The following is a 25,496-nucleotide window of genomic DNA, read 5'->3' on the forward strand; positions in this document are numbered from 1 at the left end:
TTTCATTTGTGCAGATTATCTGGCCTACAAAATCATCCCAACTGATATAAAATGAGGAGTTATTTCCAAACTGAGCTATTCAATTCATCTAGTGATATAATTAATCATATAGCAACAAATATCACAGAAAAACTCTCGCAATGTCGGATTTTTCCAGTATCGTGCAGCCCAAGTGTTAACGTCAGTGAATTTAATCATTTCCTTTAGCTTTAATGGTCTTTAAAAAAACTCAACTTTCAAACTAAATCAAATATATATATATTAAAAGAGATGTTTCTGAAGTCTAGAAACCAAAGCGATCCCACCGCTGTATCATTCTCATCCTCATCTTCATCCTCAGAGCTAATGTCATGATCCAAGTCCATTTCCCTTTCCTCTTCTTCCATCAGGCTAGGAGTTGAGTCCAGAATCCCTCTGTATGTGCATGCTACAGTCTGCTGCTATTTCAGTCTGAGCTCCTGCAGTCTTTTCTTCAGTAAACAAAGAGGCTCTTGGACCCATCCTTTGTGAATGCGTTCGGATAACCTACAAGTCCACACATAAAGAGTATTGGGATTACTGTCACACTTAGTATTTGATCAGAGAGACCTTATTTACATTACAAACAAATTGTACATTAAAAGACTTTAAATAGAAGAATAATTAGATGACAGTGTTTTGGCTATTTATTAAACCAGAATAATGGCTTTTCACTTCACAACCATATGACCTGTGAATTTTAAAGAGCAGATTTACCCTTACTTCCTGCTTGTCCACACTGAAACAGTGGCGTGTGTGTGTGCGTGCATGTATGTGTGTGTGTATGCATGTACAGCTGCAGTCCAAATTATTAGCCCTCCTGTGAATTTTATTTTTCAAATATTTCCCAAATGATGGAAGTAAATTTTCAATTAAAAAACTTTATTGATATACATATAAAGTTATTTTGTGTGTGTGTGTGTGTGTGTGTGTGCGTGTGTGTGTGTGCGTGTGCGTGTGTGTGCGTGCGTGTATATGTTAGTTACATCTTAATACAACACCTGTGTTCTGTTCCCGTCAAGGTTAAATCCTGTTCTCTTCTGCTTTGTTGGACAGTCACTGTAGTTTCTGTGTCCACATGGTCACCATTAGGTTGTTGGTTGTATCTCTGGATCTATTCAAGCAAGCGTTTCTGTTCTTGGGCAGTCTTTTGACTAATCATCTGACCCCTTTTGTTCCGATCTGTAATATGAGAAAAAAAAGCAATGATATTACAAAAGTGTTGCATGTAATTGAACAAGATGAATCAGTGTAACACCAATCTGCATCATTTACTAATACATACATTCTACCTTTAAATGCTAGTGTTTTCTTCTGACAAATGCTCACAAAGAGTGATTTGATGGACAGCTGCAAGCCACGAACAGCAACAGGACCGGCTGCAGCATTTCCTAAAGTAAAGTAAAGGTTAAAAAAGCACTCAAGTTCTGTTTATTGCACACAGTGCAGCAACAACAGACAAACTTCAGGACAATAAAGGACCGGACAACAAAAGACATACTAATATGCATATATGGTGTGTATGAACTTATATTGTGTCTTCTGGAGCAGAAAACTAATTAATTGCCCCATAAGCCTTACTGTGGCTGCACAATAGGTGATAGTGATAGGCAATATGTTCAGTGATTAACTAAATGACCCTATAAACTGACAAAAGTAACACATGGTGCTCTTGCAGATACAGAAAAGGGACAGAGAAATCCTGAGGTTTGTAGCTGCTCATTGAAAAGTAGATGTGTATAAAACAACTGAGATAACTGCACCAAGAAGGAGAACCAAAACTGCCTTTTGAAGATATGGAGCGAGAAAACAGAGCCCTGATTTAGGAGTCTAATGTGCAGTTCTTTATTACTGTTATTGATTTCCTCAAATTATACAGTTTGGTTTTACTCGAGTTGCATGGATCAATCATCCTGCTTTCACCTTTAAAAAAATAAAACTTATTCCTCTGAGTCAAAATATAAATATAAACTGAACCTGTAAATAGTGTTGATCACCACACAATAATTTAACATTAAGCTACTGCTAGTTGCATTACACATTGAACAGTCCAGTATTTATTTATAAAACATTTTACTTACCACTACTTGCCTATTTCTTGACATCAATAGCCCACTGTTTTACTGTGTCATCGCTGCAGTAGAAATGGTCCTACATCAACTCTGCAGCCAAGGCATTCTTTACTGTCTGCAAAACAGCAATACGAAAAGTTAATAAAATACTCATTTAAAAATTATTCCAAGATTAAAAAAAAAAAAAAACAATTATATATATATATATATATATATACACACACACAGAATTATTAGCCCCCCTTTGTTTTTTTTTCTTTTTTAAATATTTCCCAAATGATCCAACATACATATATATTGCATCATTTGGGAAATATTTAAAAAACAAAAAGAAAAAACAAAGGGGGGCTAATATTTCTGACTGTGTATATATATATATATATATATATATATATATATATATATATATATATATATATATATATATATATATATATATATATATATATATATATATATATATATATATAGCTGAGGCACCCTTCATTATCTACATGGGGTACAGTAGCAGTGTGATGCATTTTGGGCTTTAAGTTAAAATGCAAAAATTGAAAATATTTCATTGCTTCACAGTACATGGTGCAGTTAGGGAGGAACAAGCCCATGGAGAACAAACTGTTGGGAAAATAATAAGCCACATTAGGACAATTGTTTGAAACTGCTTGCCAGATATACAAAAATAAATGAATAATTTATTAAGCTTGCAACATGAAAAATATCAAACCTATATGTATTTGTCATTACAATGTAATTTATATGACCTATTTGCATTAAGACTACTGAGTACCAAGAGCACAATTATTAATTCAGGTTTACCTGATTTTTTTTGGGACTTAGCATGTAATGAAACAGATGGGAGAAAACTAGGCATTAACTAACAGGAGTTAAATGATTACACATTTGTTTATAATGAATGAAACTTGCCTGTATCTCCTCAACAAATAAATCTGTCAACAGAAGAGCAGCTTCTAGTTTGTGCTTATTTCCTCCTAACATTGTCCTATAAAAATAAATGTATGTCAGTTAGATCTGATATCAGACTGCAACTCAAACTTGAGTTGATTATTACAATTCAAAGCAAAGCTTGGAGCACATCAGATATGTGACTTAACATTAGTCATTTTACTTCATTAATGTTAACAAGGCTACAGTTACGTCATTTAACAGAAGATTTCATTCATTACTAAAGAATCTTTTTTGGCAAACTGTATTGGTAAATTCCTCATTTTAATGTAGCAAATGTCTTTCTGCTGGGGACACTGACTTTAGACTAAATCATGCTTAATTATTGTATATAAAATTAAAATATAGCAGAAATAGCCTAATCCGGTGTTTTTCAGTCTTTTAGACAACACAAACTAATAAATAAATGAAATAAAAAAATAAATGTCATAAATTAACAACAAAAATGTCTCCAAGATATTAATTGGAAAAAGATGTATTTTTGATGAGGTTACACATTTTTCCACCCAGCTAATTGTAGCACTGTATTTATTCATTTAATTTTTATAAAAATAATAAATAAATAATAAATTAATTTGAAACTTATTTAGTTGCTTTTTTATACCTTTTATATAATTTTATTTTAATACAATTCATTTATTATTTTAATACTTGTTTATTCATTTGTTTTACCTTAAATAAATTTTGTGTCAATTATTTTATCATATCTATTTATTGTATTATTTTATGGATTCAATTTAGTTCTTTGTTTCTTTTAAACTAACGTAAGTGATTTAAAAAAAAGTCTAACGTGGCATTTTAAAACGCTTGATAAATTATTTAAATTTAATTTCGATTTTACGTGTTATGCTATTCTCTAAATATATATATTCACGGATACTACTATGCATCTGCACCGATCTGCACGCAACTAGTGATGCCTGCATGAATTACATTAAGTTAAGGTGTCTAACGTTACTATTATAGCACTCAGATCGGCTTTTATGTTCTGTAACACCGATCTGACGTCAGGTATAGCTAATAACATTAAGACAACAATTTGAGAATAAAGCCCATTTGCACTTATTATTATTTGCACTTATTAGTCCACTTTAATGCTCGAAGTAACCACTTTAGCTAGAGGTTAGCTAAGACTCGGATCATTTTACTGACTCGGATCATTGAATCCCGTTCAGCAAACAAAACGAATCCTTTTGCCAAAAAATATTATTAAGGTTAACGTTACATGTTTAAAGCGACTTACATCGACCAACCGACTTACGCAAGCGTTGATTACAATTTATAACGTTTATGTATGTATGTATGTATGTATGTATGTATGTATGTATGTATGTATGTATGTATGTATATTAGCGAATAACAACCGGAAACTTTGTGTGAGAGTCATATTAAAGTTCAAAATGCACAACTATAATTTAATTTGTAGATCTGCCGTCATCTCTGATGTTTAAAAACGTCCAGTTATGTCACAACATAATAAAAACAGATACATTTTGTATCACCAATGGCAACAGGCTGTGAATGCTAGGCTACCAGCTGTGCTAACCGAACGACCACTTGAATAACAACTTTGAACGCACAATCTGCCGTTTCTAACACACGACTCCATGTGACGTGATGCAGAAACATTAAATCTATCAAAATAATACGGCTAACGCCGTGATTTCTTTACAAGAAGGAGAAAAAAGACTTACTTGCTGCAATATGGACCCTCATCAGGTGAACTGTGCGTTGGAACCGAGCGTCTTGTTCATGACGTCATCGCCGTAGAGTTGGTGCGTGGTATTTGTACGCATCTGTTCTCAACAGAAGCGAATGGGGAGAATTGGCGTATCATATGCACGCAAAAATGGATTTTGGCGTAAGCATTGCACGCAGATGGAAAGTGTAAAGTCGTGTTATTTGTACGCAGATTGATGAGATCGGGTTGAATATAAAGTTTTTGATCAAACATTTTAATTGGGCAAATTAAATCATTGACGTTGACAGGTCATTGTCAGTGATTTCTAGTTTCATCAGATAAAGCACGTTCACATATGTTGAGTGTTTGTGTGGGCTGTTTCTTCAGAAATTACTGGAAATCCTTAAGATAAGCCAAAGTACATATTTTTATCTGTGAAATGCAACTGTCAAGAAAAAATGCATGAAACAGCCTCCATTCATTCATCACGGTTGTTTTTTGTTTAACCGCTAACAAGTATTGTGCAGTATTGAAGCTACAAGTTCTCAACTGTTCACACAATCAGCCAAACAGGAGTCTATGCTAAGCAAACTGTCAATACTTTTTGGTTGCTTTGCATTTTGCATTGTTATAAATACACACCACTTGCTTTTGATCTTTTTTTTATTATTTTATTTTTTTTATTGTGTTTTTGACAAAAAGTACAAAACATTACAGGTATTCAATGGTATATCAAAGGTATTTATTATTATTATTATTATTTTTAACTACACAGAAACAAATGAACATAATAAAAATTATTAAGAAAAAGAAATGGATTAAAATAAAAAATAATAAAATAATCTTAATTTTTTATTTATTTTTTTAATTTAAAAAAAAACGTACGGGGGTAGAGGGCAGGGGTGTTGGAGGAGTACATTAGTCTCAATATGAATTATTAAAGGGTCCCATGTTTTGAAAAATGTTTTGGTTGATCCTCTGAGAAAATATTACATTTTTCAAAAATAGCATTACATCACTATAAGCCAAAGTGACCGTTTAGGTGGCATTGGTGATTTCCACTCTATAAGAATTCTTCTTCTGGCTATTAACGTTGCAAAGGCGAAGGTGTTTTCTATTTCTTTTGGCTATATGCATGTCCTCATTTGGTACTCCAAACAAAGCCATTACCGGATTAGGTTGAATTCTTAAATTGAAGGCAGAGTTTAAAATCTCAAATATTGAAGACCAAAATCGTCTCAGCTTATCACATGACCAAAACATATGGGTTAGGTCTGCCTTGCATGAGTTGCAACGATCGCTTGTTTCATCTATATTGGGGTATATTCTAGCCAGTTTGGTTTTGCTGTAGTGAATACGGTAAAGAATTTTCATCTGAATCAGATTAATCACATGGTGAAGTCTTGTTTATAATTTCAACTGCTTTATCAGAATCAGAATCAGTTTTATTGCCAAGTGTGCTTCACACACACAAGGAATTTGTTTTGGCTATAGAAGCTTCCAGTGTACATAAAGTGACAAGTGACAACCCAAAATAAATATGAAAAAAATAAAAATAAAATAAAAATGATAAACATTAAACAGATGCGATTAGTCAAGAAACCTGGATGTTGAGTTGTATGTACAAATTGTTATAAATATACAGGTTATAAGGTGCTGTGTACAAGTGCGAATGTATCTGAATGTTTATCCCAAGTTTCTTCTGAAATATTAATTCCTAGTTCTTCTATTGCTTTTGATCCTATTCATTTAAATGCATTTGCCATTTATTAAACTGCCTCTCATGGCTTCATTAAAGGAAATGATTTAATATGAAAATAGATGTACATATTTGAAAACCTTTTTTGTTGATCACCTTGGAATTTAATAGGCAAACAATTTTACATTTAAAATAAAAACCGCCAATTTGACATTAACTAGTAACTAGACTTTATTGCATTGATGAAAACTGCTCAATCATCCATAACCGAGGCGGGTATCATGTCATGCACACGTTCACAACGAATGAATCACTCTTTGGGAACCTATATGTTTATGCTAGACTTCCTGCGTGTCAAGATCTTATCTTTTGTAGTTCATTCTGCTGTGAAGACCCCTGATAAATTAGCGACTAGGCTGATCTTATCTTGTTTCTTTGTAGATATCTTAAGAAACTGAGAAAATATGTGAAACTGCTAAACCTGTGGGTGTCAGAGCTGTAGTTACACACAGCGCAATATGCATCCCAGTATGAGATCCTCTTTTGAAAGAATAATGTATTCATCTATATGCTGCATGTCTGATTAGATTGGTGTTAAAGTAAGAGCTTGGAAAATGTACTACACTTTTACTGAGGGATGCCAATTGAAATTAATGGTAAATTTCAGAAAGAAGTTCTAAAGGATCTGTATCTGTGGACATGTAAAGATGAACAAAATGATTCAATAATTTATATTCAGCTGGATTAAAATTTGACAAGCATATAAAACTGAAATGGAAATATTTGATTGTAAAAAGCACTGAGAAATGAAAACTTTACATACATAAAACGCATTATTTGTAGTGAAAAATAGATTTTGTCTGTCATATTAACAGCAAAGTTATGCAGTAGATAAAAACCTTTCAAATTATAGAAAATATATGTTTTAGGTATTGTTCAAAATGCACTAATGTGCATAATTAAAACAAATAGCTTTTGATTTTGACATTTAGTTTTCACAATGAATGTCATTTGTGTGAGCTGCTTTAGTGAAGTCACATCAGAAATGATTAAAAAAACAAAGCAGGGAACTTTTAGTTCTGAGTACATAATCTCATTTCAACAGTTCACTGCTTACACAAAAATGTGTACACATGCACACACACACACACACGCACACACACACGCACACACACACACACACACACACACACAAAAATAAATGCTATATAACGTTCTAGACAATTAAAGTCAGAATTATTAGCCCCCTTTTGAAATTTTTTCTTTTTTAAATATTTCCCAAATGATTTTTAACAGAGCAAGGAAATTTTCACAGTATGTCTGATAATATTTTTTATCTAGAAAAAGTCTTATTTGTTTTATTTTGGCTAGAATAAAAGCAGTTTTGAATTTTTTAAAAACCATTTTAGGGACAATATTATTAGCCCCTTTAAGCTATGTTTTTTTCTCGACTGTCTGCAGAACAAACCATCATTATACAATAACTTGCCTAATTACTCTAACCTGCCTAGTTAACCTAATTAACCTAGTTACGCCTTTAAAGGTCACTTTAAGCTGTATAGAAGAGTCTTGAAAAAATATCTAGTACTATAATATTTACTGTCATCATGGCAAAGAGAAAATAAATCCGTTATTAGAAATGAGTTATTAAAACTAGAAATCTGCTAAAAAACATATTTTCTCCGTTAAACAGAAATTGGGGAAAAAATAAACAGGGGGGCTAATATTTCAGGGGGCTAATAATTCAGGGGGCTAATAATTCAGACCTCAACTGTAACATTATATTTAAGCGATGTTACTGTACAGTTTTGTTTTTTATTGGTTTGGCTCAATTTTCACAAGCAATCGGTACATTTTAAAAACTCTGATATCCCAACAGATCATCAAAAGTGCACTTCTTTCAAACATTTCATTATATTTTCAGTTGTTTTAAGACAATACACAATCACAAAATATCCTCTTCACTACACAAAATAAGTGAAACTCTCTTTCATATCACTATCAAACTTTTGATTTGCATCTCTTATTCACTTCAATACAATTGTCTGTCATTTAATTCAGCTGATCTTAATGTTTAATCAAAGAATCATTTGTGTTTGCTCTGTGGGGGAAACCAGAGCACCCGGAGGAAACCCACGCCAACACGGAGAGAACATGCAAACTCCACACAGAAATGCCAACTGACCCAGCCGGGACTCGATCCAGCAACCTTGCAGTGAAGCGACAGCGATACTGCACCCCGGCCGCTCTATGTCTGTTTATTTGTACTGGAATCACCAATAGATATACAAATAGGCATGTATATGTACACATATACTGCAAAGCAGCAGGTGAACCGCTAATATTTGATGTAGCGGGTGGATTAATTGTTCACGTGTCATTTGTGGTGTGGGTCGGTAATAAACAGGCGCGGGAAGAATGTGCGTCATTGTAGGCAACCGTGCAGCAACTGATAGTCAGCGAGCACTTAACTTAATGCTCTTATCACAACTTGAATAAAGATTTAAGATCATACCGGTCTATTCCCTGCATTAAACCTGTTTCACACCACTCTCGCTCTTGAGCTGAAGCAGCGCGTGTGCAGTGCACATAGAGAGCAGAAGCAGCGCGCAGACGTTTGTTTTTCATTCCGGCTGATTGGCAGCGCGCAGCGGATCATGTCTATCTATATATAAATACACTTTCTATTTTCTCTTTTTTTATCTTCACCAAGGCCCGCAGCAACTTCCTAACATGCCGAAAAAATTGTGACAAAGTCAGCTGAAACTATTCACAGTTGATGACATTCTTTTAATTATTTTACAAATTTCTTTAATAAGTCATTTATGAAATGTGTTAATGTATTAAAATAGTTGTTCATATGAGATTAACAATAGTTCACCTTTTTTCTGTTAATTATTGCTTTCGTTGTTGTGAAGTTTTCCAGTGGCCTGTATAATGAAAATATAAAATAGCAATGTCAAAGCTAAGTCTACATATAGCAAATTCACAGTTGAAGAATTATTAGCACCCCTGAATTATTAGCCCCCCTGTTTATTTTTTCCCCAATTTCTGTTTCATGGAGAGGAGATTTCTTCAACACATTTCTAAACATAATAGCTTTAATAATTAATTTCTAATAACTGATTTATTTCATCTTTGCCATGATGACAGTAAATAATATTAGACTAGATATTGTTCAAGACACTTCTGAACAGCTTAAAGTGACATTTAAAGGCTTAACTAGGTTAATTAGGTTAACTAGGCAGGTTCGGGTAATTAGGCAAGTTATTGTATAAGGATGGTTTGTTCTGTAGATTATCGAAAAAAATTAGCTTAAAAGGGCTAATAATGTTGACCTTAAAATGGTGTTTAAAAATTAAAAACTGCTTTTATTGTAGCCAAAATAAAACAAATAAGACTTTCTCCAGAAGAAAAAAATATTATCAGACATACTGTGAAAATTTCTGTGCTCTGTTAAACATCATTTGGGAAATATTTAAAAAAGGGAAAAAAAATTCAAAGGGGCGTGAATAATTCTGACTTATCAACCCTCAAATTATATATATATATATATATAAAGCCATGTTTGCTGTGTTTTAAAATATTTTGTACGTATGACATATTTTATAAATCTAAATATGAACTTGGTGAACATATGAACTGTATGACATATATCTGTTATTTGCATATTTTTCCATTTTCAGATTTCTTTATGGGAAAACATTGAGTCATTTAAATATGCAAGCAAAATATTGTAAAAGCAAAAAAAAAAAAAGCATAACATTTATTTATAATACATTAATATAATTTACAAGTAATATCATTTAAAGTTTCCTTTGCAAGTTACTTATACTTATCTAATCGTGATCATCGAGTGAAAATAATTGTAATTGGTATTTCTGAAAGTTCCTGCAGCAATTTGTAACTTGCAAATGATCAGATAACAGTCAGACAAGGTGAAACATAATAAGTCTATGAACATAATAAATGAATTATTGCTTAAACATTACAGTTTTTACAGACGCTTGGACTCATTTCTCAATACTTTGGTCAAAACTCTTCACACAATTCTCCTAACCGACTTTCAGCTTGGCACAGCAGTTCATTTCACATTCAAAATGCACGACAACTACCAAAACACTTTATTCAGGTCTCAAATAAACTCATTCTTCTAGAACACTAGCAAAGGTTGACAGCCGACAGACACACTTTGTCACCCATAAAACAATGAGCCAAAAACACTAACAACATGTAGCATTACACAGTGTTTTCTTGTGTAAAACAAGCACACATGTCTGTTTATAACTGCAGTATATGTTACTGGAATGAGTCAGACATGATGCAGAATTCATCAATATTTAATGTTGTTTATTTATTTGTAATAATTCCAAAATACAAGAATTTGCATACACACATCCACTGATACAGATACAACAGTAATGCTGATCTGGCTGATTAAACTGCATTTTTAGATTTGAAATATGTTTCAATAAAAAATAATAAGTTTCAATCAAATATTGCTGTTGAATTTTGCTCTTATTCAGTTTTGCATTATGTTGTTGTTTTAAACAGAAGTTTAACAGTTCTGAAAACAGTATGTAATCACATGCAAAATATCCTGCAAGTGCACAGATTTATGTCAATTGTTGTGTCTGAGTGAGAAAAGAGTTGATGAAATTTGAGAGATGTACTCATTGAATGCATTTTGTGCCAAAACAATGAGAATTGATCCTCAGTTTAGCCCACATAGACTTCTGTTGTGCTCATTGTGTGAAGAGATTTGCAAAAGTGACCTAGGTATTGAGAAATGTGTATAGCGTCTGTAAAAAAAACTGTAAGATCAGCTGAATTAAATGACAGACAAATGTATTAAAGAGAATGATAAGAAATGCTAATCAAAAGTTTAATAGTGATAGCGTTATGAAAGGCAGTTACTGTGAATATTCTTTGTGTGGTGATTTTGTGATTGTGTATTGTATTAACACAACTGAAAATATACTGAAATGTTTGAAAGACGTGCACTTTTGATGATCTGTTGGGATATCAGTACTAAACGTTTTGAAAATGTACTGATTGCTTGTGAAAATTGCACAAAACCAATAAAAAAACATTTATATTTACGATTACAGACAAATAATCAAAAGAGAAAAGCTCAGTAGTCATGAAGCTCACTGACAGGTTTTTTTTTTTTTGGTCAGAAAAAGCACATACACATATTTTCGGTCTAGTTTATGTGGGTAGTGTTTCTTGAGAAACTATTAGAAATCCTTCAGATAAGGCAAAGTACATTTTCAACTGTCAAGAAAAACACGTAGAGACAGTCCGCATGAAACTAGCATGAAATTCCTAGCTCTGTCTGTCAATGGATCACCAGCTTTCTGACAGATAGACAGCAGCTAGTCAGAATGGGCAAAATCACATCACACAGCCGCACCATCAGCACTGGTGCCCCCCAGGGATGTGTTCTTTCTCCACTGCTCTTCTCCATGTACACCAACGACTGCACTGCAAAAGACCCCTCCATCAAACTCATTAAGTTTGTAGACGACACTACTGTTATCGGCCTCATCCAGAACGGTGACGAGTCTGCATACAGACAAGAGGTGGAGCGGCTGGCGTTATGGTCCAGATACAACAACCTGGAGCTGAACATGCTCAAAACAGTGGAGATGATAGTGGACTTTAGGAGAAACCCCCCTGCACTCCCCCCACTCACCATCATGAACAGCATTGTGGCAGCAGTAGAGTCATTCAGGTTCCTGGGCACCACCATCTCCCAGGATCTGAAGTGGGACACTCATATAGACTCTATTGTGAAGAAAGCCCAGCAGAGACTGTACTTCCTTCGTCAGCTGAGGAAGTTCAACCTGCCACAGGAGCTGCTCGTACAGTTCTACTCAACTGTCATCCAATCCATCCTCTGCACTTCAATCACCGTCTGGTTCGGCTCAGCTGCCAAAACCGACCTCCGTAGACTACAGCGAATAGTCCGGACTGCTAAACGAATCACTGGCACAACCCTTCCTACACTTCAAGAACTGTACTCTTCCAGAGTGAGTAAAAGGGCTCGCAAAATCACTCTGGACGTCTCACACCCAGCACACTACCTGTTCGATCTGTTACCGTCTGGTCGGCGCTTCAGAGCACCAAGCACAAAAACAGCCAGACACAGGAAAAGTTTCTTTCCTCAGGCTGTCTACCTTATGAACAGTTAAATATTCCCCTACTGTGCAATAAATATGTGCAATACTTTCTCATACGCACTTGTACACAGCACCTTATATCAATATACAATGCAATACCTTCTACATTCGCACTTGTACACAGCACCTTATATCAATATACAATGCAATACCTTCTACATTCGCACTTGTACACAGCACCTTATAATCTGTATATTTATGACAATCTGTACAAACAACTCAACATCCAGGTTTCTTGACTAACCGCATCTGTTTAATGTTCATCATTTTTTGTTTAATTTTTTTATTTTTTGTGTTGTCACTTTATGTACACTGGAAGCTTCTGTAGCCAAAACAAATTCCTTGTGTGTGTGAAGCACACTTGGCAATAAAACTGATTCTGATTCTGATTCTGATTCTGAAACAGCCACCATGAATGTATTAATTTATCCAAAATCTTTGATTCAGAATCACTGCTTTTACATATTTCTCTTTACTTTTTGTGAGTAACTCTTTGTCAATCTTCAGATAATCAATCATTCAGACCATAAAATAAACCAGAATATTGTTGAATTACTAACAATCCATCTTTCATGTAAAGAACTTAATGCAGTGTTTTAAATACACATCATTTGCTTTTCATCTTATTCATTTATTACATTTGCCATTTATTAAGCTGACTCTCACGGCGTCATTAAAGGAAATAATTTTATAGAACAGGTTATTCAATTCAATTCAATTCAATTCACCTTATTTGTATAGCGCTTTTACAATGTAGATTGTGTCAAAGCAGCTTCACATAAAAGGTCACAGTAAATAGGAACAGTGTAGTTCAGTTTGTAGTGTTTAAATTCAGTTGAGCTCAGTTCAGTGTGGTTTAATAATCACTACTGAGAGTCCAAATATTGAAGAGCAAATCCAACGATGCGCAGCTCTACAGATCCCGAACCATGCAAGCCAGTGGCAACAGCGGAGAGGGAAAAAAAAACTTCACTAATTGACGAAAGTGAAGAAAAAAAAAACTTGAGAGAAACCAGGCTCAGTTGGGCACGACCATTTTAATTTCTCCGCTGGCCAAACGTCTTGTGCAGAGCTGCAGTCTCAGTGGCGGAGGCTGGAAGCTGGCCTCAGCGAAGACTCGTCTGTCTCTGGAGCGTCACAGGAATCAGTCTCATGTTCTCCACTCTTCCATGACCATCACAGTAGCTGCTCAGGATATGGCCTGGTCCAGGATATGGAAACCTTGGGATCATCTCGTCGTTGGTCTTGAATCGAATCAGTGACTCTGCATAGTCTGAGGGCCTCGGGAAGAGTTATGAAAATAAACACTTGGAAACCTTTTTTTTGATCATCTTGGAGTTTAATACGTTTTCACATTTAACTCACGGTTCAACAGTTTACATTTACCTCATTTCTGTGTGGAGTTTGCATGTTCTCACCGTGTTCATTTCCTCGCATAAAATAACCAATTATTGGCATCATGATTTAACAATACCCCAAATTATTTATTTTTTCAGAAGCAAGCGGCAAATGATCAAAACCCATACAGTACTATAATCTCAGACAGAACTGTGTGAATAATATAAACAATGGTTTAACTGTAATTAATGAATGAGGGCATGTTTTGAAAGATTAATGTTTTACAGTTTCTCCCAAGTGCTTACACACAAAATCTTTTCATGTCACACAATTTCTGAAACCTCTCACTCAAAATGCTAAACTATACCCCAAATCTTTAAAACCAGAAGCTGTTACTCAGCCTTGAACTCAGATTTTAATGCATAAAACACTTTTTTCAAAACCCTAAACACAACTCTACCTGAAACTCAAAAGTCTAACTGGTAGTGATTTGCTTTCCATTTCCAAATAAAAAACTACACTTTTCAACAGGTCACACACACACACACACACACACACACACACACACACCTCACACATTCCTCACACACCTCCGAACAAAACCCCACTTGAAAGACGGTTGTAACAACATTATTTGTCTGTTTCTTAAGAAATCGGCAAAGAAAAAAGATAAGATCCTGACACAAAACGAATTCTAACCCAAGCATAAAAAAGTTCAGAACGAGTGATTCCTTATGAACGTGTGTTCAGGAATTTGTTTTCTTCATTGGTTTATGGATGATTAAGCTGTTTTCACTAATAAAATACAGTTTAGTTCCTGTTAAATTGTTAGTTCAAGAGTTCACACTTAGCTCACGATTTATACATAGCTTGTTTGACGTTCTGTCCCGGGAGAGAGCCCTAAGCTCAAGGGATCCTCGAGCCAAGGGCTCCCTCCTTTCACAGGGCGAGGGGAGACTGAGCTCAGGTCGATCTGAAACTCCCTCGCTGCTGAGGCCAAGGTGAACTTCCTGAGAGTAAGACATTAGAAAAAGATTAGGCTTATTTTATCTATAATATAGAGCACATTTGGATGGTGGGAGGAAACCGGGGAACCCGGGGGAAACCCACGCGGACACGGGGAGAACATGCAAACTCCGCACAGAAACACCAGATGGCTCAGTGAAGACCCAACGTCATTGGTATACTTGCTGTGAGGCAACAGTGCTAGTCACTGGGCCACCGTGCCGCCCATTCTTGATAAAGGTGGAAGAAGGGGAGGAGGGGGGTTTCTTCCAGACGAAGATAGTTGTAGAGAGGAAATGAGGATATATATAGTGACTTGGGATCCTTTTACTGGAGGATCATGATTAGATAATGTGGACCAGCCGGGTCAATCATGAGCACATGCTCCTCTCGAAATTAGTTTAATATTAAACTTCACATTAAATGTCAATTTTTATTTTAAAGCTGAAAATGTTTGCCTAGGCTAAAGTCAAAGTGAACAGCTGTTCATATTGTGAATTAAAACACAAATATATTGCCTGTATTTTGTTCCATTGTCAATGAGAAACAGTTTATTGCAGTTATGTAAATACATAAATCACAGCTGATTTCCATCTAGAAAACACACTCATGTGTTGAGGTTTTTTCCAATCACATGATCAAATGTTCTAAAAGAGGACTCATTATAGGTTTCTGAAAGGAACAGTGAGCGCATCAAAGAACTCCGTCACCAATACGTCCAGGTAAGGTTATGCAATACAGTCATTACTGTACTATACACAGTGTGTTTCGCAGTAAACTACTTTATAAACCTGGAGTTCATTACTACATACAGTAGATTTACAGTGCAGTTCAGCATTTACAAACACTGTGTCTAATTACTTTCAGAGAGTCATGGAGTTGGAGGTCAATCAAGTCCTACATGAAATGATCTATGTTGACGAGGCTGGCTTCAACTTGGGGAAAAGGCGTCGCCGTGGGAGAAACATAATAGGTCAAAGGGCCACAGTGACAGTGCCGGGCCAGAGAAGATATCAGGTCTGATGTGGATGAGAACATGAGTCAAATGCAGATTACTTTGTTTTTTGTTTTATTTTTTATAATTGCGATGCTTTTTATGTGTGTATATCTTGCTGTAATGTTCTTTTGCAAATAAAGTCTGTACTGCAGCATTTCTGCGTCTGTATTTTTATTGTTTTACATAAACTGTACATTTTATAAAGCTCCTCTGAGATGGTCATTCATTTTTTTTGTATTGAATTTCTGCAGCATAAGAAACAATATGCATGCATTTACTAAACCCAACAAAACTAAAAGGTAGAGAGGCTTCAAATATAAGAGACCTGATACATGTGTAAAATAATGCAGTGTCTGTAATCTCAGCTGATGATGGTGTTTTTTTGTCAGTGTATTCTGATTGACTAAATGTTCCTGTTGGAAGAGAACATGTGTTCGTGTTTTGAATAATGATTTGATTTTGAAACATGTTTGCAGTGTTTTGTTAGACATGGTGTATTGTGTGAGTTTATTACTGTATTTTGAACATTAGTTTTGGGGTTTAGTTTAGTGCTTTGAGCATGAAATTAACCGTTTTGCCAATTGTGTGTTTTAGGTGTGTTTTAGGTGTGTTGGTGCGGTAAGAGTTTAGAAAACTTGTTAAATGTATTGAAAAAACTGTCATAGCCATTGTAAAAAACTGTAAAAGGCATTACTTTGCTGCTGTTTTACTAGAGGCACATTTTCCAGTTTTACAGTAAACTAATCGCACTTGTAAAATTTAGATCAATACATTAATCTTTCAAAACCTGATCTCATACTGGGATGCATATGCCGCCATGTGTAATTACAGCAGTTTCACAAAACTGTGACAAAAGCTTTATTCTTGTTTAAAAGGTTCATATTGGGATTTCACATATATAAAATATGCTATATATGCAAGAGATATTATAAAAATGGCACACACATTCATCTAACGTTTTAACAGTCACTAGACTGTATTTAATTGATAACAATTGCTCAATCATCCATAAAGCAATGAAAGAAAATCCTGTCACGCACACGTTCATAATGAATCAATAACTCTTTCTGAACTTATTATATGTTTGTGCTAGAATTCCTTTGTGTCAAAATCTTATTTCTCTGTGGTGACCGCTAATAAATTAGGGACCAAGCTGATATTATCTGGTGTCTTTGGTGATTTCTTAAGAAACTGAGAAAGTATGTGAAACTGTTAAACCTGGGGATGTTTGAGCAGTAATTATACACACGGCGGAATATGCATCCCAGTAAGAGGTCAGGTTTTGAAAGATTAATGTTTTCATCCAAATGTTACTAGTGTAACTACAGCTCTGACACCGACAGGTTTAGCAGTTTCTCATACTTTCTCAGCTTCTTAAGAAACACATAATACATTCAGAAAGAGTTATTGATTCATTATGAACGTGTGCATGACAGGACTTTTTTCATTGCTTTATGGATGATTGAGCAATTGCCATCAATAAAATACAGTTTAGTTACTGTTAAAACATTAGATGATATCACAATGATCGTGTGTTCTGAAACAATGATTAAGTGGAATGAAAATATGGCCAACTACTATAAAATCTTGACAATCAGAGCCATGAATTTAATGTAGGGGGCAGTGGGGTATCAATGTTCCTCTGTGTTGAGCTTCTTCACTGGTGTTTTGAGTTTACACTGGAAATGCATGCAATGCTACTGTAGCATTAGCTCAAGTTTACAGTTAGTTTTACTCATTACATTTTTGCACAAACATCTTTATTTTCTACTCTTTACATTTAATAATCGGTCTTGTTACTTTCGTTACTTTGATATAGGCACAATCTATATTAGTTCTGTTCATCGCACAATTTTAACTCCTTTTTGATTCAGTCAATCTTTATTTTTCTTGTCATTTTGCATCTGCGCGCACGTGCACGGCTTTTTCAGACTCTGATCACGCACCGTAAGTAAGCTGGTTTGTTGAGCTTACCAAGGGAAGGGCAAGCAGCTTGTCTCTTTCATTCCTGTTTATTATGTAACTTTGAATTGTCATTGTGTATGAAATTGTGTGCTATATAAATAAACTTTCCTTGCCTAACCTCTCAGTTTCTTAAGAAATCATCATAAAATAAAAACAATCTTTAAAAAAGAGTGATTCATTCGTTATGAATGTGTGGAAGGAATTTTTCTTTGTTGGTTTATGGATGATTAAGCCATTTTCAGCAATAGAATACAATCTAGTTACGGTTAAAACATTAGCTGAAACGTCAAATTGGCTATTTTTATTTTAAAGGTGAAAATGTTTGCCTACTAAACTTCAAGTTGATTAACAAAAAGGTTTTTAAACATTCACACATATTTTCATAACCTTTTTTATAAAGAAATTACCTTTAATGAAGCCATGAGAAGCAGCTGAATGAATGTCAAATGTTTTAAAATGTATAAGAACAAACGCAAATGCTGTGTATTTAAAACGGTGTAGTAATTCAACAATATTCTTGTTTATTTTATTGTCTGAATGATTAGCTTAAAGATTAGGACAAATAGTTTTGACAAAAAGTCACAAAAAGTAAAGAGAAAACATGTAAAAGCTGTGATTTTGTATAATCAAACAGCTTGAGTTATATTAATGAATTCATGATGTCTGTTTTGTGCTGACTATCTCTGCATTATTTTTTTGGACAGTTGAAAATGTACCTTGGCTTATCTGAAGGATCTAATCATTTCTCCAAAAAAGTTAACGTGTAAATGTGGGGGTTTTTTTCTGGTGAAAAGGATTATTTCTCTTTTGATTACTTGTGTGTAAGTGTAAATGTAAATAAATGTAAAGTAGTTTTCTTGTGTCCACTGAATTTATTAGATCTGCAAAGTTTTTATTTTAAGAGTCTAAACAACCAAAGTCAGATCTGAAGAACATGTACAGTAATTGATGAATGTGCTGCACAAATAGCGCAAGGGAAAAGATAAAGGACCTACGAAAGATGTTTAAAGTGATGAAAAAACTATTTATTTAATAAAAAAAACATTGTGGAAAAAGCAAAAACAAAACTTAGATTAATATTACATTAATATGTACATTAATTACAACTCATCTGGTCTGCATCAAAAGTAAGGTCATTTGTCTTTCTTTTTATACATTTTTTAAAAATGTTTAATTATATCCTTAGTTAATTTTGCTCTGTGCTCAAAAGCTTATTGCATGTTACTTATTTAATCTTTGGCGATTTTTTTTTTTTACAACTTACATGGAAATATTGCGTAATATTAAATGGAAAAGCACACCAATATCTCCGCCCATGTGTCTCAGATCAAACTGACAGACATCCTATATAAAGACAGACACGGTCAGATTAAAGTCAACCAAACACCTAGAGAGACACAGAAGAACAGCTGAGACTTCACACAGGTACTGTATGATCCAGTCCACTGTATGAATAATCTGAATCAACAATCATTTTGTATGAAAATCTAGTGTCTGTTGTTTTAATAGTTATTGCTGTTTAACAAGGTAAACCACTGGTCTTTTTAATAGTTGCTGATTAGGGATTGGTATTTCAACACTTTAGAGATTAATTCTTGAGCTTTTTAACCTGCTTGTGCATATTCTTTTTTGTTTCTTAAGACACAATGTGCAAGAATTTGCAAAAGCATGTTTAGATGATTAAACCCATCAGAACAACATCAGTGCAGATTTAAATATTAATATTAATAATATAACAACAACAGTTATTATTGTTATATATTGCATTTATTTTAAATACCCTAGACTTTGAAAAGCCTCAAGAAATGTCTGAAAAAACTTGGGTTCTCCTTGTTGCTGGCTCACAGAGCTGGGACAATTACAGACACCAGGTTTGTGCTTCTTTTTCTTTGTTATTATCAAAAAAATTCTTATGTATTTGCTGGATAAAAATTTGTTTATGGCTGTAATTAAACATGACTAAAATGTTTTGTGTTTGTCTGTGTCTGTGTTAGGCCAATGTGTGCTGTACATATCAATTATTTAAGAAACAAGGAATTCCTGATGAGCAGATTGTGGTGATGATGTATGACAACATCTCTGAAAATTCCAAGTGAGTTTTGTCCTGCAGCTTTTGACTCTTATGTGTTTCAAAGTGAAGCTTGATCTTATATTGTGTCCCAATGTCCAATCTATCCATTCTAAATATAATAAGAGCTAATGTTGCCCATAAGTAGGGCCAGACGGAATCTGCGGACGTTTTTTGCTATTTCTGGGGAGAATTTTGGTAAAAATCTGCGGATTTCTGCGGAATTATTTCGGGATTATCATAACTAAAACCTTAATATCTGAAATAAAAATAATATTATTTTAACTTTAATTTAATCAAATCCAATTAGATTCACTTTATTTGGTAAACAAAGCAAGTCTCTCTTATAATATCTCTACTAAAAGTCAGAAAATATTACTGTACAAACTGCATTGTACATAAATCAGGTGAACATTTTCAATAATTTTACTGTAATTAATAAAAAAACTGAATAAATATAGATTTACACACATTTACTCAAGTAAATAAACAGAATTAATGATGGGCTAAAAATCTACGTAATTCTGCGGAAATATGCGTAATTCTGCGCGCGCAGATTCCGTGTGGGCCTACCCATAAGCCATTGCATTTGGAGGGAAGCTTCAGTTCAGAGCTTCAAACACAAACAAAGATTTATGAACTCATCAACAAGAAAAAAGATCATTGGTTAAGGAGAGAAGAGAGAGAGCCTTATTATAAAGCATAAGTGATTAATCGAACCAGATGGAAAATGGTGTTAATGGTGTAATTTCATCCACTAATATACAAAAAGGAGTAATAGTCGTTCACTTTTTCAGAGACCACACCTATTGAAGGTGGTTCTGACCAATGACACAAAATCTTTTTTGTTTGACTCCTGGTACATTTGCATGGTAAAAAAAGCATTTACACTTTTGAGAATGTGACCTTTTACTCAGCCATCTACTCTGGCATTTTTATGCAGCGGGTGCCCTTCCAGTCAGAACACAGCACTGAGAGTAGACGGACTCGTGAACCCCCAATGCTGGGAAACACTAATACACTCTGTCATTCACACACACTCAACGGCCAATCTTGTTTTGTAGGGAGCATGTGTGTCTCTCTCTGTCTTTCTGTGGCTGTTGTAGGAGATTGAAGCGAACTCACATTCTTTAGGGCTGTAAATCTTGACTTTGCCATAGTTACCAAGACTTCAGTGGGAGTTGCAAGTATACTGTAACACACTGCCTGTTTCTTTGGTGAGGGTTGGTGTGTATTATACTTGGTAAATATTACATGAATTGCATTACGTGTGTTTGATCGGTCTCAGACACTACTTGATTTCAAGTTTCCCATCACAGCCATTTTATTTAGAAACAGTCTTGTATTGGTGTTTACTTTTTTTTGTAATTGAACAGAAGTGTTATAAACGTCAACATTTTTAAAAGAGAAAAATTAGGACAAAAGCAAAATAAACATTAACATCATTACAGGAAAGGTGTGATGGATGGTGCTAATTGTGTTTAACTCTTTCTTCTTCTTCTCTGTCTGCAGCAATCCCTTTCCTGGAAGCATTCGCAGTGTTGTTGATCAAACAAACGTGCACAAATCAGTGCCACATGACTACACTGGAAAAGTAACTTTTTTTTCTTTTCATTAATGTGAAACATCCTTTCATGTTTTGATTGGGGATCTGAGCATAATTATTATCTTACAGAAGGTGAATTCGAAGAATTTTCTCGCCATTCTTCGAGGGGATGACAGTGCTGGGGGGAAAATCATAAGAAGGTTCGTGTTTGTTGATGATTCAGTGTTTAAGTTTATTTTACTTTTGTGCAGTTTTTTAGGGGTCAATCTTTGAGTTTGTTTGTTTGTTTTACAGTTAACTCGTTAATAATTCAGCAGTTGACAGCACTATCAGCTGTCAAATGTTATAGAAATTCTACATGAAGATTTGAAACTGATTTGTCTGAAATGATAATTTGCTGATCTAATGTGCAGTTAAATAATTGTGACAGACCTACTGCTTCTGTTCTTGGTCTTGTTATTCCTGCTTGTAGCTAACATGATTTTGTAGCTAAAATAAAGCACCGTTATTTTCATTTAATGCAGTGGAAGTAATGACAACATACTCATCTACATGTCAGGAGCGGGAAATAATGGCAACTTTAAATTTCCTGAGGACTCTGTAAGTATAAAAAGCAAAGTTTCAAAAGATCACACATATATATATATACACACAGGGGCGTAGCAACTGGGGGGGATGGGGGGATACGTCCCCCTCACTTTAGAGACAGACCATTTAGAAACAGGTGATTAATAATTATATGAACATATGATCTCATACAGCTATATATATATAAACACAGACTGAGGTTTTTGATTGTTGTGACTGCACATTAGGGCATTATCATTCTGAAAAAGCAACTGTAAATATTTCCATGGTAAACTACAAAGGTTACCCTCACTCTCTTGATGTGGGACACACTACGACTAGAAATGTTTCTCTTGTTGTGCTTTGGCTTTTAATGATTGCTTTTAGTGACACTGCTTTTCCTCTTGTTATGTGTTTTAGTATTAAGTGTGTAATTTAAAGGGATAAAAATGATATTGGGATTGTGTTTAATTGGACTACTTGATGATTAATTCTGTATTTTTAAAACAGCTTACTGCACATCAGTTCACAACAACAATAAACACTATGTCTGAGAATAAGAAATACTCAAAGGTACGTATTCAGTGAATCTTGACTGAAGATTGAATATTCTTAGCACCATTTGTACAGTTATTCTTTGTTAAATGACAAATGAAACTGATTATTTGCTGTCAGTCCTGGCCTCTTCCACATCACAGAATAAATTCCAGCCTGTAATCTGAAAGCTAATTCAGGCCTGGTGTATAATCTCGCTTTTAACATTCACAAAGCTTTCAAATAGGGGCTAATATTTTCTGTAATGATATAGAAAACACTATTAACCTCTGTATTTTTTGCAGATGGCGATCTTCATGGATAGCGATAACTCTAAATCAGTGTTCACAGGCCTTTATGATAACATCAGTGGTGAGATTGCACTTTTTTTTTAAAAAATGGTGCTTAATTTATTTCATGAAAATTTAATAAAATTAATCAATGAATTAAATGATAAGGCATTGAAAAAACAAAGGAAAAATCTAATGTGTATATGTCCTCTCCAGTCTATGCAGTGGCATCATGTGACTCAAATAACCAGAACAAAAGTGTTCAGAACGACACTGACAGGGGCATTTACCTCTCTGATCAATTCTCAGCTGCTTGGTTGACGTTCATTTCTACGGTAGGAGTTTGTCATCAATGAGCTTTAACTGCATTTGCCAAGTCCTAATATCTAGATCTTTCGTGTGAAAGCATGCTTATTTGTCTGAACTTTTACAGGCTGATCTTAAAAAAGCTACATTCAGTAAGCTCTTTAACTACATAAAAAGCAAAGGTGAATCCTGTCCCAGCGCGTTTGGAGATCAGGTATGAAAGTCCAACACTTTATGAGAATAGATCTTCTCTTTCTAAAACTTTCAATGAATATTTGATTAGTTTCATTATTAGAATCTTTCACAACTAAACACGAACAAGCATGTCAAATATCCATAAACGGTTTCTAAGCTGCTGTTGATTTTTCTTTCTTTCTCTCTTTTTTAGGAAATTCCTCAACTTCGGATTGGTGACTTTCTGCGAGTGGGAGGCTGTTCAGACTGCGCTTGAGAAGACTTCTTCCTGAAGCACTGATGAAAATGATCAGCATAATCTGATGGCTTTTTCTTTTCTTCTTTCAAACCTCTGCATTAATGATTAGAACTGAATCGAGTGCAACATTATATACGCTTACTGCTGACAGTTTGTGCTTAGTGAGATTTTAAAATGGCTTTTAACTGAAAGAAATGCTTTAGACTAAATTGATGTGTTCTTGCTAAAGGTATTTTTTTATTTCAAAACATCATATTGATTTCAAATTGTATGTGATTCAGTCATTTTACGTAACTGTAGCTAATGAACTATGAAATCTGACCATTTTTATTATTTAGTTAGGACTGGGTTTCTTTCTTCTTTTTTGATCTAAAAGGACTTATTGGGACTGTGTGTGTGAACTACTTACAACCAAAAAAATTAATAAAACTGGGAATAAGGGAAACTGCTGTGGTTTTGTGCTTTATTTATTATACATGGTCATCATTTTTACAATGTCTTATTATAGAGCATGTAGAGTATCCAACAGCTGTGCCTTCATGGGTGCATCAACCTAGAAATATTTCTAATATGCTGAATTGATGCTTAAGAAACATTTTATTATCACAAATATGTTGGAACCTGTGACTAAGTAATATTTCAAAGCAAGTGTTTATTTCTTCTAGAAATATGTTTTATAAAAGAAAAATGTAATTGATGAAAATCAAATTCCAATTGTATTATGCTGCACGGTGGCTCAGTGGTTAGCACTGTGGCCTCACAGCAAGAAGGTCATTGGTTCAAGTCCCGGCTGGGGCAGTTGGCATTGGAGTGGAGTTTGCATGTTCTCCCCGTGCTGGCGTGGTTTTCCTCCGGATGCTCCGGTTTCCCCCACAGTCCAAACACATGCACTATAGGGGACTTGGGTAAGCTGAATTGGCCGTAGGGTGTGTGTGTGTGTGTGTGTGTGTGTGTGTGTGTGTGTGTGTGTGTGTGTGTGTGTGTGAATGAGAGTGTATGGGTGTTTCTCAGTACTGGGTTGCAGCTGGAAGTGTATCTGCAGTGTAAAACATATGCTGGTTAATTTGGTGGATCATTCCACTGTGGCAACCTCTGAAAAATAAGGGACTAAGCCAAAGGAAAATGAATGAATGAATTGTACATGTGTATGTCTCTGTTTAATTGTTTTAATTTTAGTTAGATTGCTGTTTTATACAGTTATACTTATAAAATGTAAGGACGTGTCATTGTAGTGCAGGTATCAAACTGGTCTTTATATTCTACAGCAAGGCATTATATTATATTGACATCTAACTGTTATACACTGTATCTTGATATACATTAAACATTTTTACACAATAAACCAAAAATGTATAACGTTTCTAAACACAACATTTAAACAATAAAAGTGTTTAAAAAAAGCCAGAACTGTTGCACCGCAACAACTTTCCGATATGCGCGCCACTGACGTCACCGTCTGTGCTTCCAGGTCAGAGAGCAACTGTCCATCAAAAGCTCATTAGCCAATCAGTGTAGATCGCTGTTAAGCCCGCCCCCACGAGAAGTTTGTGCCAAAACAGCAAACGAAAAACTACGAAGCGTAAGCGAAAACTGTGGCAACGCATTCAAAATCCATGATTCGCGAAAACGATTCTTTGAAAATCATTAACAAAGAATGAAGCATATTTGAAGAGCATGTTAAATTCGTGCGACTGAGTTCATTTTTTTGTTTTCATTGTGTTTTTCTTCTTTTGCAGTGGCATATTTTTGATCATTTCTTGGAAAGTTACGTTCAGTTTTATAAAGTTACGTTCATTCTTATTGGCACAAAAATTATTCCATAGTTTACA

At 34.6% G+C, this 25,496-nt stretch overlaps 1 protein-coding gene across 1 annotated transcript; it reads left to right on the plus strand.

Annotated features, from left to right (window-relative positions):
* The first annotated feature begins 19,267 nt into the window (after positions 1 to 19,267).
* LOC130238690 (legumain-like) lies at positions 19,268 to 24,112 on the plus strand. Its single transcript, XM_056469783.1, has 11 exons — positions 19,268 to 19,348; positions 19,709 to 19,794; positions 19,918 to 20,015; positions 21,504 to 21,585; positions 21,667 to 21,737; positions 22,062 to 22,137; positions 22,615 to 22,677; positions 22,944 to 23,010; positions 23,145 to 23,263; positions 23,362 to 23,448; positions 23,623 to 24,112. The coding sequence occupies exons 2-11, from the start codon at positions 19,729 to 19,731 to the stop codon at positions 23,683 to 23,685; spliced, it is 792 nt and encodes a 263-aa protein (XP_056325758.1). The 5' UTR covers positions 19,268 to 19,348; positions 19,709 to 19,728; the 3' UTR covers positions 23,686 to 24,112.
* Positions 24,113 to 25,496: the final 1,384 nt, after the last annotated feature.

Source organism: Danio aesculapii, chromosome 12 (genome assembly GCF_903798145.1).
Source record: "Danio aesculapii chromosome 12, fDanAes4.1, whole genome shotgun sequence".
In the NCBI taxonomy this organism is placed as follows: domain Eukaryota; kingdom Metazoa; phylum Chordata; class Actinopteri; order Cypriniformes; family Danionidae; genus Danio; species Danio aesculapii.

What these genes read in the sequence shown, in the direction of transcription:
- LOC130238690 (XM_056469783.1), top strand. Translation starts at nt 19,729, where the DNA reads ATGTCTGAAAAAACTTGGGTTCTCCTTGTTGCTGGCTCACAGAGCTGG. An exon ending in CACATGACTACACTGGAAAA is followed by an intron (nt 21,586 to 21,666) that starts GTAACTTTTTTT and finishes ATTATCTTACAG; the next exon opens with AAGGTGAATTCGAAGAATTT. An exon ending in AGAATAAGAAATACTCAAAG is followed by an intron (nt 22,678 to 22,943) that starts GTACGTATTCAG and finishes TATTTTTTGCAG; the next exon opens with ATGGCGATCTTCATGGATAG.